The 16,061-nt window shown below is 34.1% G+C and overlaps 1 protein-coding gene across 4 annotated transcripts in view; it reads right to left on the bottom strand.

Annotated features, from left to right (window-relative positions):
* The window catches only part of NDUFS4 (NADH:ubiquinone oxidoreductase subunit S4), a 123,518-nt gene that overhangs the window by 58,580 nt on the left and 48,877 nt on the right, over positions 1 to 16,061 (bottom strand). For all 4 annotated transcript variants that reach the window (XM_059916369.1, XM_059916371.1, XM_059916370.1 and 1 more), the window contains exon 2: positions 10,330 to 10,408. In XM_059916369.1, the coding sequence (XP_059772352.1) occupies positions 10,330 to 10,408 (79 nt within the window). The remainder of the gene's footprint in view (positions 1 to 10,329; positions 10,409 to 16,061) is intronic.

Here is a 16,061-nt window from a genome sequence, read left to right as displayed (position 1 = left end):
TATAACCGAAAGTGCAGAAGGAAACACATTTATTTCTAGCTAATAAGTCTTAACATTTTCATTACTTGAATTTTTTATATTTTCCAAAATCAATGCCCTCCCACCCTCCACACACACACACACACCAGTACTTGAAAAAAGGCCAATTAAAGAATGGCCATTTCACTATAAAATTTACACTACCAAAATCATTAGTCATTACTTCTTCCTTAGAATTTTAAGCAATAGTATTGCTACAATCTTAAAAGCTATTCACCAATTTTCTTCAGTAGTTCGTGGGTAACGTAAAACCAACAGAGAGCAGTACATTGTAAAAAACTACTGCTGTTTTTAAGACCTAAAACTATATTGCAAACTAACATTTATATTTAGTCAACACTTTTCTCTTTTTAATAGTCTCACCTAAATACAAGAATATAAATAAGCATCTGCAAAGTAAAAAACATGAAAAAACATTATTCCATATTTAGTGAAAGTCTTAAAGAAAAAAAACTTTCATGCTAAACTGCCACCATGGAAGGTTCTCAAAGGCTGCTATTCTTTGATGTAAAATGAAATACTACTTAGTGAATAAAACATAAAAAACTCCTGTCTACCCTTCAAAGAGACATATCCTTTGACCCGGTACTCCAGACTAAAGCCTTGAAATTTTTGCACAAGAATGCTGCGTGAGGAAAGTCCAGACAAAACAGACACTTGAGATGCTAGAAGGCTGTATAACCCCAATCGCAGACACTACTCCTTCCAATAATCTAGCAGAGATAGCGCTGCCGTACACCAAAAGAAAGTAATCTCACCAAAAGAAAACTGACCCCTTTAAAAAAAAAAAAAAAAAGCAAGCAGTCAAAGCAAATATAAGCCTTTAACTTAGGTTTATCTTTTTGTGCAGGTCACCTCTTAATGACCGATTTTTAATTCAAGTTTCCAGACTTATAAAAAGTTTTCATCTATAAACTTTTAGTACTGTAGGAGGCAAAAACAACATAAAACAAATACTGGTGCTGCAAATACGGTTTTATTTTGAAAGACTTGCAAAAATCATTCATTTTTAAAATTTCTTACAGTAATACAAGCAATGAAAAAATTTAAAACCTATTAAAGTGACAATAAATTTATATTAAATAACTTGCTGCTTGCAGACATTCTAAAACAGCAATATTTGTTGGCTCAATGTGTTAATAACATGTGCTTAATCAAGTAGCAATTACTTATTGCAAGTATCAACAAGTAACAAACCTTTAACTGCTGTGTGATTGCTATTTGGAAGTAACTGTCAAACAGGGAAACAAAAAATTGGCAACATTCAAAACACTGACTCTACTTATTTTACATGCACACCTAATTTTTAAATAAAGATATTAATACAGGCTACTTAAAATATCCAAAATATTAGGATTTTACATTAATAGTGTGTACTATCATGTAATTTTTCAAAAATAAAAAAAAAAGTTTAGAAATCGTAGCCATCCTTCACACTCCACGCCACAGATTTGAGATTTACAGATAGCTAAAAAAAAAGTTTCCTTTCTCACATGCATGTATGTTGAGACTGCATGTATAACTAAGTGTAACACCTTTATAAGATTTAAGACAGGTGGTGCTTAATATTTTTTAGATAAAATAACCAAGTACCTAAATGAAAACAAACCACTGAACGTATCAATATAAACACTGAAGGACAGTGCCTGGCACACTTAAGTGCTCAGTAAGTATTTACTGAATAAATAAATGAAGAATGAAGGAAAGATGGCATATAACATAATTTTATGGAAGTAATATACTAATGTCAAACTATTAAGGCTTATTTCACATTATTTTTATTAATAAACTGAAATAATTCTTATTTTATCAGGGTAGTTTTTTATTTTTGTGTGTTAAAAGATTAACTATAGCAGTTGATAGCTAATATAAGGTAATTGTGAAAAACAGGAATTAGTATTTTTAAAATACTTAATACAAATGGTTAAAAAGCAAATCAAAAATGTACCTATGCAGGTCTAAGTTATGCTTTAGTTGCTTTGTGGGGGAGCCTTTACTCAAACTCTTCAAAGAGTACTGAAAATTTAACTTCTCTCTTTTGTATAATACAAGTGAATATAAGAAGACAATGTGTTCATTGGACTTGCGTATTCATCAAATGTACTGAAAGGAGACTGGGGTGGGGTGGCATAAAGAAAAAAAAGTTACTCTCTTAATAAGCACAAAGGCAAAGACATTCTTCACCCAACCTCCATGGCACAGCAGCTCCTGCCACAAAAAACAAGGGCCTAGCAAACAACCATTTGTTAGCTTTCCTTGTTATCTGAAGGAAGTATCACATATTTGAAAATAATAATGGTGCAACCCATGAAAGTTGCATCACGCAAAAGTTTTTTTTTTAAACACTGTGCTTCTACATAAATCAACAAGATTATTTTAAGACACTGTCATCACCTCTTTTGATATTTAACATTTTATTAGTTGCAAGAATAAATGAAAAGGATAGTTAGCAATTTATACACAACAAACAAGAGAGAAGATATTAAGAATGACTGAAAAAAAAAAAAAAAAGAATGACTGATTAAAAATTTACCATGTGCTCTGATATAAAATTCATTATTAGCAGTCATCCAGGAATTACTACAATTTTATTCTCTGAAGATTTGTTTTCTAACAATGTGAACACTATGTATAGTTCTAAAATGACAGAATAGAATTCTTTACACTAGAAAATGCTAAGCAGACTTTACCCCTCTACATTCTATTCCTAAAAAAAGCGATAGGATACAAGTTGTCAATATACAACTGATGCGCAGAATAAAACATTTTTTTTTGTGTGGTATCGACATCCACAAAACACTATAAAAATTCCTTTAATTTGTTATGTTATATATATTAAATTCTGCCTGTCAGATGTAACAGTAAAAAAAGAAAGAAAGAAAATTAAAGTTTACTTGGTGACATGCCCCTAGAGCTAATCTAATAACAGTTTAAAATAATAAGCATTATAGGGAGTTCCCTGGTGGTCCAGTGGTTGAGAACCCACCTTTCAACGCAGGGGACACGGATTTGATCCCTGGTTGGGGAACTAAGATCCCACACGCCGCAGGGCAAATAAGCCCGCATGCTGCAACTACTGAGCCCGTGCGCCACAATGAAAGATCCTGTGTGCCACAACTAAGGCCTGATGCAGCCAAAAATAAATAAATATTTTTTAAAATAATAATAATAAGCAGTATATACTTAAGATGAAAGAAATGAAACATGACAGGACAAATAAAAAAGGGTCTGAGGTTCTAGCTCTCCATGAAATCCACATGAGGAAGAAGTATGAGGACCTAAGTTTTACGTTGCCTTACTAGACTGCTAAGATTAAAAAGAACAGAGGTAATAATCCCCACCATATCCTGCACCATACATCTGAAGTATCATGAGAAATCCTGGCAACAGCATTTTAAAAGGGATTCAGTCAAACTGGAAGGTAATCAAGATGATGAATTAACTGAAACTCATGTAAAATGAACCAAAGCCCTGGGGATGTTTAAGCCAAAAAAGAGAAGACTTAGGAGAATGATTCTCAAACATTTTGGTCTCAAGACTCCTTTACACTCTTAAGTATTATTGGGACCCCAGTGAGATTTTGCTTATATGAGATATACCTATAGATATTAATCATATAAGAAATTAAAATGGAGAAAAATTTAAACATAAACTTAGTTTAAAATAATAATAAACCGATTATATACTAATATAAATAACACTATAAAAAATATTTCAAAAACTAAAAATTTGAGAAGAGTAGCACTTTTGAAATCTCTAATGTCTAGCTTAACAGAAGACAACTGAATTCTAACTTCTGTTCTTACATTCAAACTGTTGGCTAAGTTGTCTTGCTTACTATATATGAAGAGAACTCATCCTCGCACAGATATGTAATTAGAGAAGGGAGCAATATTTTAATAACCTTAATATTTTCATTCTCTCATTAAATCCATGGTTGGTTCTTGCACTTTAATTGAAAATTTTACCAGGACTTCCCTGGTGGCGCAGTGGTTAAGAATCCGTCTGCCAATGCAGGGGACATGGGTTCGATCCTGGCCCGGGAAGATCCCACATGCCACAGAGCGACTAAGCCCGTGCGTCACAACTACTGAGCTAGCGTTCTAGAGCCTGCGAGCCACAGCCACTGAAGCCCGTGTGCCACAACTACTGAAGCCTGCGTGCCTAAAGCCCATGCTGTGCAACGAGAAGCCACCACAATGAGAAGCCCACACACCACAACGAAGAGTAGCCCCGGCTTGCCATAACTAGAGAAAGCCCGTGCGCAGCAAAGAAGATCCTACGCAGCCAAAATAAATAAATAAATTTATTTAAAAAAAAAAAAAAGAAGAAAAAGAAAGTTTTACCCATTCATGATTTTATAACCATCATATGTTAGTTACAGAAAATACTGGTTCACAGAAGTATGCAGATCTTCCAAATGTTAACATATTTCATTACACAGTCTTTTAAAAGTCACATTCATTAATATCACTACCAATCCCATTAGAACAGTCTTTAAGTACTGGGAAGTTGTCGTGCTCATTCAGATCAGTGGCAGAATCAAGTTCTACAAAAATTCTAATTTTCACTCGAAAGCTTGAAGTTTATCATGGGCAACACTTCCTGTAAGTGACAGGTTTATTTCTGAAAAGATGTCTGCCACGTACTGAATACTGAATAACCATAATGTGTCTGTCATCTGTTATTGTTTTTTTCACCTAAAAGGTGTTCCATGAAGAAAAGGACTAGGTTCAGTTTGCAACAGCAACTCAACCATACAAGTGTTTTTCCTTGATACAACTGTACTTCGGTATGCCGAAGAGTTTTATGCATACTTCTGTTTTGCTACATGGAACATAAAAAAGATGTACATGCAGAATTGAGATTTTTAAAAATTAATAATTTTCACTGCTTCATCAAAGACATTAAGTGAAACTAGCTTCTTTTTTAAGAAACCTCGAATGCAGGGAAGTGAAGGATACAATGACAGGTCGCACAGTTAGGGCCACTGCCTTGATTTACACTAAGGTGCTAACAGTTTTGCCACAGTTGCTTTTGTAACATACGTGTCAAAGTCAACACAGTGAAAAGGGCAAATAAAGTCTTTGTATAATTATGAAAATAGTTTGACTCTGTGGACCTTCTACAAGGGTCTTGCTCCCTCAGCCCCCCACCACTCTTTGAGAACCACTGATTTAGGACCAAAGAGCTGTTTTCAAATATACAGAAAGCTATCATGTAGAAAATGGCATGCCCCATGTATTATTAGGGCAGATCTTTTTTTTTTTAAATAAATTTATTTATTTTATTTATTTTATTTTTGGCTGCATTGGGTCTTCGTTGCTGCATGTGGGCTTTTCTCTGGTTGTGGTGAGCAGGGACTACTCTTCGTTGTGGTGCACAGGCTTCTCACTGCAGTGGCTTCTCTTGTTGCAGAGCACGGGCTCTAGGCACGTGGGCTCAGTCGTTGTGGCATGCGGGCTCAGTAGCTGTGGCTCTCGGGCTCTAGAGCACAGGCTCAGTAGTTGTGGAGCACGGACTTAGCTGCTCCACGGCATGTGGGATCTTCCCAGGCCAGGGATCAAATCCGTGTCCCCCGCATTGGCAGGCAGATTCTTAACCACTGTGCCACCAGAGAAGCCCAAGGGCAGATCTTGAACCAATGGACATTATTTATAAAGAAACAGCTTAGCACCAAATTAAGAAACAACCTTTTCCCTTTAAAAAAACTGATGAACAGTAAAATCCATCCTTTATAGTGTACAGTTCTGTTTTTTTCTAACAAATGCATCACAAAAAATATCGGTTTTGACAAAAAAATCAACGCCACAATCAAGATATAGAACAGTTCCATCACCCGCTAAAATTTTCTAATGCCCTTTATAGTTAATTCCTCCTCCCACATCCAATCCTGAAAACCATTCATCAGTTTTTTGTCCCTAGAGTTTTGCCTGTTCTAAAATGTCAAATGAATGAAATCACACAGTATGTACGTAGCCTTGGAGTCTGGCTTCTTATTAGCATAAAGCATGCTAATAAGCATGCTAATAAGAAGCATGCTTGTTCCTAATCAGTGTGCAGAAATCCACTGACAGAGTGTTTCCAGTTACTGGAATTATTAATAAAGCTATTAAAAACATTTACATGCAGGATTTTGTGTGAACATAGATTTCATTTCACTTCGGTAAATATTCAGAAGTGAGACTACTGGATTATATGGTAAGCATATGTTTATAAAAAACTGCCACACTATTTTCCAAAATAGTTGTACCATTCTGCATTCCTATGAGAGTTCTAGTAGCTCTGCATCCTTGCTAGCATTTGGTATGGTCAGGTTTTTTAAGCCATTCAAATAAGTGTGTAGTGGGAGCTCACTGTAGTTTTAATATGCAATTTCATAATCACTAATGATGTTAAGCATCTTTTCATGTGTTTATTTCCCATCTGAGTATCTTCTGGGTGAAGTGTCTGCTCATTTTTATTTGAGTTAATATTATTTAGTTATAAGTGGTGTTTATTTTTGGATATAATTCCTTTATCAGATACATGTTTTGCAAATATTTTCTCCCAATCTATGGCTTGTCTTTTCATTCTTTTAACAATGTCTTTCAAAGTAATTTGAAAGAAAATTTTATTTGTGAGGAAGTCCAACTTCATAATTTTTTTAAAAATAAATTATGCTTTGGTGTTACAGCTGAAAAACATTTATCCAAACCAAAGTTACAAAGATTTTCTCCTACATTTTCTTCTAGAAGTTTTACAATTTTCAGTTTTATATTTCGGACTATGAGTTTACATCTAGGGCTTTGAGTTAATTCTTAAGTATGGTGCAAGGTATGAATGAAGTTTTTTGTTGTTTTTTGGTTTTTTGCATTTGGATATACAATTATTCCACCTTCATTTGTTTTAAAGACTATTTTTTTCTCCATAAGAAACACGCTTCTAATAATTATGACTGATCAGTAACATAAAGAGCAGCCTCAAAAGAAATGAGAATCAGCTGGAAATTTTTAAAACAGAAGTTTAAGAACCAGTTGTTCAGTCCAATAAAAAAAGGGCAGAACATTAAATTATCCTTCCAACTCTCACTCTATGAAGTCCCCAGAGGGGGATGTTCTTAGGGAAGACTTACAGGTCTTCTTCCCTCATGTTCTCAACCCTCACCCTCCAGCAGTTCAGCTTTTATCTAGTTTATTACTAACTGAATTCCCACATAAGATTTCTCTTGAATAGAAGGTTAAACAATTTTTTAGATGAAAAACAACCTGATGCAGTAATATAACTAGGAAACATCTAAAGTTATCCTTTGGTTTTAAATTCCTAAGATCCATTTTCTAAAACTAGAATAACCACTGAACTTGGTCCCCAACTAAGTTTAGTCCATATGCTTAATCACTGGGCTTTAATAGGCATACCTGTATTAATTTTAAAAATATATTATATAACAGTGTTCAATAGAAATCTTAATAGCTAGTTCCCTTACCTTCCAATTAAGATTCAAGCTTCTATCCAATTTCAGATACAAATATAACAGTAGTCTATAACAGCAGTGTTGAGTAATTAATAAAAATGGTATACTAAGTTAACAAATGGGTTTACCTTATATAATACTGACATTAAAATGCTGTTTCCACATCTCCTTTTATTTATTTATTTTTAATTTATTTATTTTTGGCTATGTTGGGTCTTCGTTTCTGTGCGAGGGCTTTCTCTAGTTGCGGCGAGCGGGGGCCACTCTTCATCGCAGTGCACGGGCCTCTCACTGTGGCGGCCTCTCTTGTTGCAGAACACAAGCTCCAGACGCGCAGGCTCAGTAGTTGTGGCTCACGGGCCCAGTTGCTCCGCGGCATGTGGGATCTTCCCAGACCAGGGCTCAAACCCGTGTCCCCTGCATTGGCAGGCAGATTCTCAACCACTGCACCACCAGGGAAGCCCCACATCTCCTTTTAAAACACTCATGAGGATTTACTTCACATTTTGAAATATTTTTATCGTTAATGTTGATATATACATTTTTAGAATCATTTTTTGTTCAAAATGCAAGCATAATCAACTCCAATTGCTCAATATTTCTGGAAGTACCCTTCAGCCCCTGGTCTTGTCATTATGCTACTTATTAAACTCTCCATCCAACAGTGTGTAGGAACAAGAAGACATGAAACCCCTACTGGCATTATGTTACCTATCTGATTATTTAATACTTTCATTTTAATATAAAACTAAATGAATGGCAAAAACTTAGGTTTGAAAATTACCTATGGGTTTCAGTTATCCATATTAAGTATCACTTCAAGAACTATGAATAATTATACATAAGACTTCAACTGATTTCAACTGGAATATCACACTGACATTTTGACTACTATACTTCAAGAAAGACATAACAAAGCTAGGGAAAATCTAAAAAGGGCAACAAAATTCATTAAAACTATACAACTGATTTTAGGGGATATCATTAAAAGCACAAAATTCAAAGCAGTCTGTATACCTCTCTGGTATGCTTCATAGCACCTTTTTAGAGCAATAGATTGCTGTCTGACTTATTCATTTTGCAAACTGAATAGTAAGAAAAGAACTTAGAAGTGCTACTAACAAACTCTCTAAAATTTGAAACTTTATTATAGAGAGTAAACCTCATAATACTGGAACAAGAAAGTAATCTCTTGGGGCTTAAAAGAGATGGTCATTGGAAAAGGTAAAATAATAGTACCCTCATTAATTAATGAACATGTGGCATGTGTAAATCCTCCTACTCTCACACACACACCTGTCTCATTTCTCTTATACTTGACTAAGCAAGTGACATTTGGTTTTTTTGTTTGGTTTTTTTGGGGGTTTTTTGGCTGAGCCACGTGGCATGCAAGATCTTAGTTCCCCAACCAGGGACAGAACCTGGGCCCTCTGCAGTGGAAGCATGGAGTCCTAACCACTGGACCATCAGGGAATTCCCAGCAAGTGACATTTGATTAACACTTGATGAACAGGTAGATAGAGCTAGGGAATTGGTAAAAAGCAGCTGGGCATAATTAACTGAAATCTGAATGCCCTGAAGCAGGAAAGAAGAACAAGTTCCAGGCGTGGTGTGGCTGAAGCACAGAGTGTAAAAGACAGTGTAAAAGTGTAAAAGATAAACTTAGAAAGGTTGGAGTTAAATCACACAAGACCTCAAAGGCCATGATAGGATTTTAATGTTTACTCTCAGGTCAGTAAAAAAACACCAAAGGATTTTACACAGAAGAATGACACAACCAGCATTTTAAAAAGACTATTCTGGTTATCTGTGGAAAATGAATTAGAGGAAGATTAAAGTATCTATGGAGATTAAGAAACATTGCAGCAATCTAGGTGAAAAATGATGGTAGCCTTGACTAGGATGATGGCAAGGTCAGGAGGCGGATCTAAGAGATAATTTAAAGACAAAACCAACCAGTCTTAGGCATAACCAGCCTTCCAAATTGTCTGTACTTATCTATTTATTTATCTGTTTATATCTTTAATGGTGCAAACAGAAACTTAAGTGTGACCCATTATTTAAATTATGTTTACAGGTTCAAAATTAAGTGACAAAAGAATGTACAATTAGAAAGGGAGTAGTTAAGAAACATACTCATCTATCTGATAATTGTAAACCAGATATAAAATGAAAAGCAGGTTTATATGATTACACATTTTTACTAGAAGTCTTAGAAACTTTACAAAATTTATGTCATTGTACAATATAAGCATAAATAACAAGTTACATCTAAAGTAACACCACAAAAAAAATAAAAAATAAAGTAACACCACACACTGAAAAATTCTGTAAGTGATGATTACCAAAATTCTATTATCTGCTGCTGATTAACAGAAGAACCTTATTCATTTATTGGTAGTTGTAATCTCTCATGCATAATGCAGAAATAGGATGTGTGTGTGTACACACACATATATACACACAGTAACAATTACAATAATTGGTTCCAGAAAAACCCAATATACTTAATTTTAGATAGTACTGGTAAGTTCTTACAACTTAAATAGGAGTGTAACTGAGAAAATTAAAAACAATATATTCATTACAAAAATAAAAATATTGATTTCTACTTATAAATGCCACAAAAATGGAAGCCGTTTGTAATTTTAATGTTTGTATATGATTTAATATTTGTGTAAAATGCTTAACACAAATTATCTTTTTGTAATGATTATTTCTTCTTAAAATTTATATATACTTTTCCTAGAAGAACCCAGAACACCATCTGAAAAATCTGTTGTACAAAAATAACCCTGAAGGCAGAATCCTAGCAGTGTATAGTAGAGAATTCTTACCAATTTTTCATCAACCGTTATGAGTTGCGTGTCTCGAGTTTGGTCCTGTGCCAACCTCCATGTGGAAGTGCTCAGCAACCTGCAGTGAAAGACTTTAAGTTAAAAAGTGATCCATGCAATGAGAAAAGAGAGGCAGACAAATCTTACAGAAACCAGCTACTTTAACAGTATCTGTCTTATAAAACAAAAAGAATAGAAAGAAATAGAAGAGGGCACAAAAATCCTTTTTCTCCCCAATTAGTTCTGTCTGCTGAGTTTTTGGCAGACTCTCACTTGACAGTTCACAACAGGCTGTACTTTATGGCAGTCTATAGGCTCTCTGTCATAGAAGGGCTGCCAGTGACAAGAACTGTTCTGCTCTCTATGAATGCACACTGGCTAGTTTGTCACTACAAGGAAGAAAAATGCAAAGCTATATCAACACTTCTGGAATGCTGATTCCTAAATGATGGCATCAGAAAGAAAAAGAAAAATCTCCATCATATTCTTAATGGACTAAAGTAAAAGTTGTAGAATTTAATTACATAATGTTAACAAGAAGTTCCTTCACTCTAATTTCAAAACAAAAGTTTAAATAGGAATGATTTGCATGATCATTTAAACCAATGTTATTGGTTTAATCCTGTGACCCATTCACAGAATTGAATAAAGTCTGAATAGCTGAAATAGAAATATTAAGTCAGAAATAAAATCAGCACAGAATCTAACTCCTTTGTATTAGCATGGTCCCACTCTCACCCCAAGGAAATTATGAAAAGCTAACAGATTTTTTTTATTTCATGTACACACTGTAGTTTATACTAATGAATGCAATAGCCATCGATGATTGTGACAATTTAGCATTTTAGAATTTTCCAAAATATTAAACCATCCTATGTAGATTTCTCTTTAGAAAGTAAGTTAGTATACACAATTGACTTGAGTTTCCAAACCAACTGAATATAGAGTATTCAATTCTTTTATTTAATGCAATATAATCACCAATAATTCATGCAAAACTTCATGCCAATGTTCCATTTTCAATAGCTACACTGTACACAGCTTTATAGAAAATCTACCCACTAATAACATAAAGATAACTCATAATACAAAAGGCTTTGTTTCATCAACATACATTGTTTAAAAATATCAATTATTTCCCCTAATTAATACAATTCATTATCACTATAAATACCTTGCTCAGAAATATATCCACACAAAATACATCTACATGGATATTATTTTAAATTATTTATACAAACAGTTAAAATATATGTTCTAGTTGTTATAATACTAAAGAAGTATAATTAAGTACCTTTTAAAATCTATTTACTCTGGAAATCACTAAGAGCAATAATATGACAATAAGAACATTTTGAGTACTTATAACTAAATCCATATATTGCAAGAAAAAAGTGAGGCAATATAAGGGAACTCAGGAAAACTTGAAATATTAGAAGTATTAGAAAATGTAGGGACTTCCCTCGTGGTCCAGTGGGTAAGAATCTGCCTTCCAATGCAGGGGACGTGGCTTTGATCCCTGGTCGGGGAACTAAGATCCCACATACCGCAGGGCAACTAAGCCCACACGCCACAACTACTGAGCCCGCACGCTCTAGAGCCAGTGGGCCACAACTACTGAGCTCACACACCACAACTAGAGAGCCCACGCACCACAACTACTGAGCCTGCATGCTCTAGAGCCCCCGCACTGCAACAAAAGATCCCTCATGCCACAACTAAGACCCGACACAGCCAAATAAATTAAATAAATAAATATTTTAAAAGGAAAAGAAAATATAGCTATATTTCAAGAAAATGGAACTACCTAATTCCTTTAACGAATAGAAGTGTTAGATCAAAATAGTGGAAATTAGGTTAAAACTCTGTAATCCACGAAATGTGTAATTTAAAATTATACAGTAGGTTTGATTGATTTAAACAATTTTCTTTCAAATTGTATGTTAAAATCTTATTGTACATTAGTTGTAACCCAAAGTAAATTTTTTAAAATGTTAAAGTATATATACTTTAATGATAGATATATTTTAATAATTTTAGATTGATCTCCAACTAATCATAAGAATGAAGCTGTATGTCATTTTCTGTAAACAGATAACTATTATAAACAAATACACAGATGAAAAATTATGCTTATATTTTTATCAGCCTGTATGTAAAAGGCAACACAATAAAGACAAAAGATGTTAAGTAAAATAATATTACCAGAAAGAGTTAAAAATCAAAATAAAAATTTTTTGTAAGAAAAGGATAGGCTAGAATGCAAAGAAATTATAAGTAGAAATTCTTATTTATTATTTGAAACAATATATTCACATATAATTTATTTCAGAAAAATTTGCCTAAGTAAAAAACACACAATGTATATATGTATGTGTATATATATGTGCATATGGGTTATATATATTAAGTCATGTGCTAAGTAGCTACTCCTGAAACACAGAGACAGCAATTCTTAAAAAACAAACCTCAGATGTGGAGAAAAATTTTCCTCCAATTATAGTTAAGGTAGAAACAGAGATCTAGAGTCAATTACGAACACAGCATTTAATTAATTATACCTACAAAATACAATCTACAGTTAATTTTAGATTAAATGTGAACTATATAGCAAATATCTTTTTGTTTATTAGCCTGTAAAGAACACCACAACAGTGAAGTGGAAGAAGTAAAGAAAATATTTTTAGTCATATTAGAGTATAAAAACGTTACTAAACAAAATATAAAACCTAGAAAGTATAAAGTAAAAAATGACAGAAGCTACTACATAAATACTTCTAAACCAAAATACAATAAATTAAGAATAAGACAGGTAACAAACAAGAAATCTTTACAACACAAAACAGTAAAGGATCAGTATCCAAAACAGGTAGGGAATTCCCTGGCGGTCCAGTGGTTAGGATTCAGTGCTTTCAGGGCTGGGGTCCCAGGTTTGATCCCACAAGCTGCGCAACAGGGCCAAAAAAAAAAAAAAAAGGTAAAAGAGCTCCTACAAATTGGTACATAGGAATAATGAGTTTCAAAGGAGGGAGTCAAACAAGAAAAAAAGAAACAACCCAATTACAAATGGGAAAAGAATTTGAAGCCACATTTATCTAAAGATCTACAAATAACCAATAAGCACATGAAAAGATGCTCAACATTACTAATCACTAGGGAAATGCAAGTCAAACCAAACCCACAAGGAGATATCACTTCATACCCATTAGGATGGTTACGAAAAAATAAGCATTGGTGGAATATGTAGAAATTGGAACCCTTCTGCATTGCTGGTGGGAATGTAAAATGCAGTTGCTGTGGAAAACAGTATGGCAATTCCTAAAAAAACTAAACAGAATTAACAAGTAATCCAGCAATTCCACTTATGGGTATATACCCAAAATAACTGAAAGGAGGGACTCAAACAGATATTTGTAATATTCATAGCAGCATTATTAGCAACAGCCCAAAGCAAAAACGGTCAAATACTAATAATCATATTTTATTGGGCCATGTATCATAATACTAGAAGTTAAGTGTACATACAGAAATGACTAATATGTAATGATTAGTAAATAAATGATAATTTTATTTTGCTATTTAGTACCCTTTTTTTTTTTTGGCTGCGTTGGGTCTTAGTTGTAGCACACGGGATCTTCATTGAGGCGTGCGGGATCTTTCGTCTCCACACACGGGCTCTTCGTTATTGCGCACAGGCTTCTCTCTAGTGTGGCGTGCAGGTTTTCTCTTCCCTAGTTACAGTGTGCAGGCTTCAGGGCGCATGGGCTCTGTAGTTTGCAGCACATGGGCTCTCTCACTGAGGCGCGTGAGCTCAGTAGTTGTGGCACGCGAGCTTAGTTGCCCTGAGGCATGTGGGATCTTAATTCCCAGACCAGGGATCAAACCCACGTCCCCTGCATTGGAAGGTGGATTCTTTACCACTGGACCACCAAAGAAGTCCCTAGTACCCATTTTTGAGAAACTTAGAAATTTTGTTTGCTTCATGAACTTGCCTTGCTATCCACCCATTTGTTTTAACTGGTCTGTTCACATTTCCAAGTTTCTTAAGTGTCAATCTTAATTCTGAGCCCAAAGGATAAACTATGAGGGCTGTGACTGTTACTAATCAATTATTATTAGAGTATACAAACAATTTATTCTATTTTGTTTTTTTGTATAAGTTTCCTGTAAGACAATGAGGTATCCTGGAAATGGATATTAAGAGATCTTATTTCTAACTCTGAATTCTACTACTTACTGTTGTGTCTATGAGCAAATCACTTAACGTCTCTGCATCTCAATTTCATTTTTGTAAATGTGTAAAATGAGGACTTGTTTCTCTCTTTTTTTTCTACTGAAGAGTCTATGTGATTCTAATAAGTGGAACTGATTATAGTTCTAGCTTGTTTTAATAATCCCCTATGAAAATGCTATGTAATGACTACTCAACTCATAATCTGATTTTCTTTAAAAATCTAAGGAGTTACAACTTTCAAAAGCATATACACATTTGTTTATCCATTCATTTCATGATGAACATTTGGGTTGTTTCTGCTAAAGATATTCATGTGCAGTTTTTGTGAGGGCATAAGTCTGCAACTCTTTGGGTAAATACCTAGGAACACAACTCATGGCTTATATGTTAAGACTATGCTTAGCTTTGTAAAAAACTGCCACACTGTCTCCCAAAGTGGGTGTTCCATTTTGCATTCCCACCAGCAATAAATGAGTCTTCCTGTTCTCTTCATTCTCACAAGTGTTTGGTGTTGTCAGTTTCTTGGATTTTACCTATTTTAATAGGTGTGTAGTGGCATCTCATTGTTGTTTTAATTTTCAATTCCCTAATGACATATGATGTTGAGGCACATTTTCATATGCTTATTTTCCATTTACATATCTTCTTTGATGAGGTATCTGTTCAGATCTTTTGCCTATTTTTAAATTGAATTTTATTTCCTTATTGTTGAATTTTGAATTCTTTGTATATTGTAGATAAAAATTATTTATCAGATGTGTTTTGCAAATATTGTCTCCAACTCTGTGCTTTTCTTTCTCTTAAAGTGTCTTTCAAAGAGCAGAAGCTTTTAATTTTAATGAAGTCCAACTCATCTATATTTTTCTTTCATGGATGGTGTTTTTCATGTTGTATCTAAAAACTCAGCACCAAACCAAGGTACCTAGATTTTCTCTTATGTTATGTTCTAGAAGTTTGATAGTTTTGCTTCTTACATTTAGATCCATGATCCATTTTGAGTTAATTTTTGTGAAAGGTGTAAGGTCAATGTGTAGATTCTTTTTTTTTTTTTTGGCATGTGGTTATATTCCAGTTCCACTTATTAAAAAGATTATCTTTTCTCCACTGGATTGCCTTTGCTCCTTCCTCCAAGATCAGTTACCTATATTTGACTAGTCTATTTCTGGACTATCAATTCTATCCATTGATTTATTTGCTGATCACTGTCTTGATTATTGCAGCTGTACACTAAATCTTGAAGTCAGTTAGTGTCAGTCCTCTTTGTTATTCTTCTTCACTATTATATTGAATATTTTGGGCCTTTTGCCTTCCAGTATAGAATCAGTTTCTTGACATCTGCAAAGTAGCTTGCTGGGGTTTTGATTGGAACTGTGCTGAATCTATATATCAAGTTGGGAGGAAATGACATTTTAACAATATTGAATCTTCCTATCCATGTATATTTATTAGGATCTTCTTCGATTTTTTTTCATCAAAGTTTTGTGGTTTTCCACATAGA

This window comes from Balaenoptera ricei, chromosome 3 (assembly GCF_028023285.1).
Source record: "Balaenoptera ricei isolate mBalRic1 chromosome 3, mBalRic1.hap2, whole genome shotgun sequence".
Lineage (NCBI taxonomy): Eukaryota > Metazoa > Chordata > Mammalia > Artiodactyla > Balaenopteridae > Balaenoptera > Balaenoptera ricei.
The sequence above is the reverse complement of the archived record's forward strand: the minus strand, read 5'-3'. Positions and strand labels throughout refer to the sequence as shown.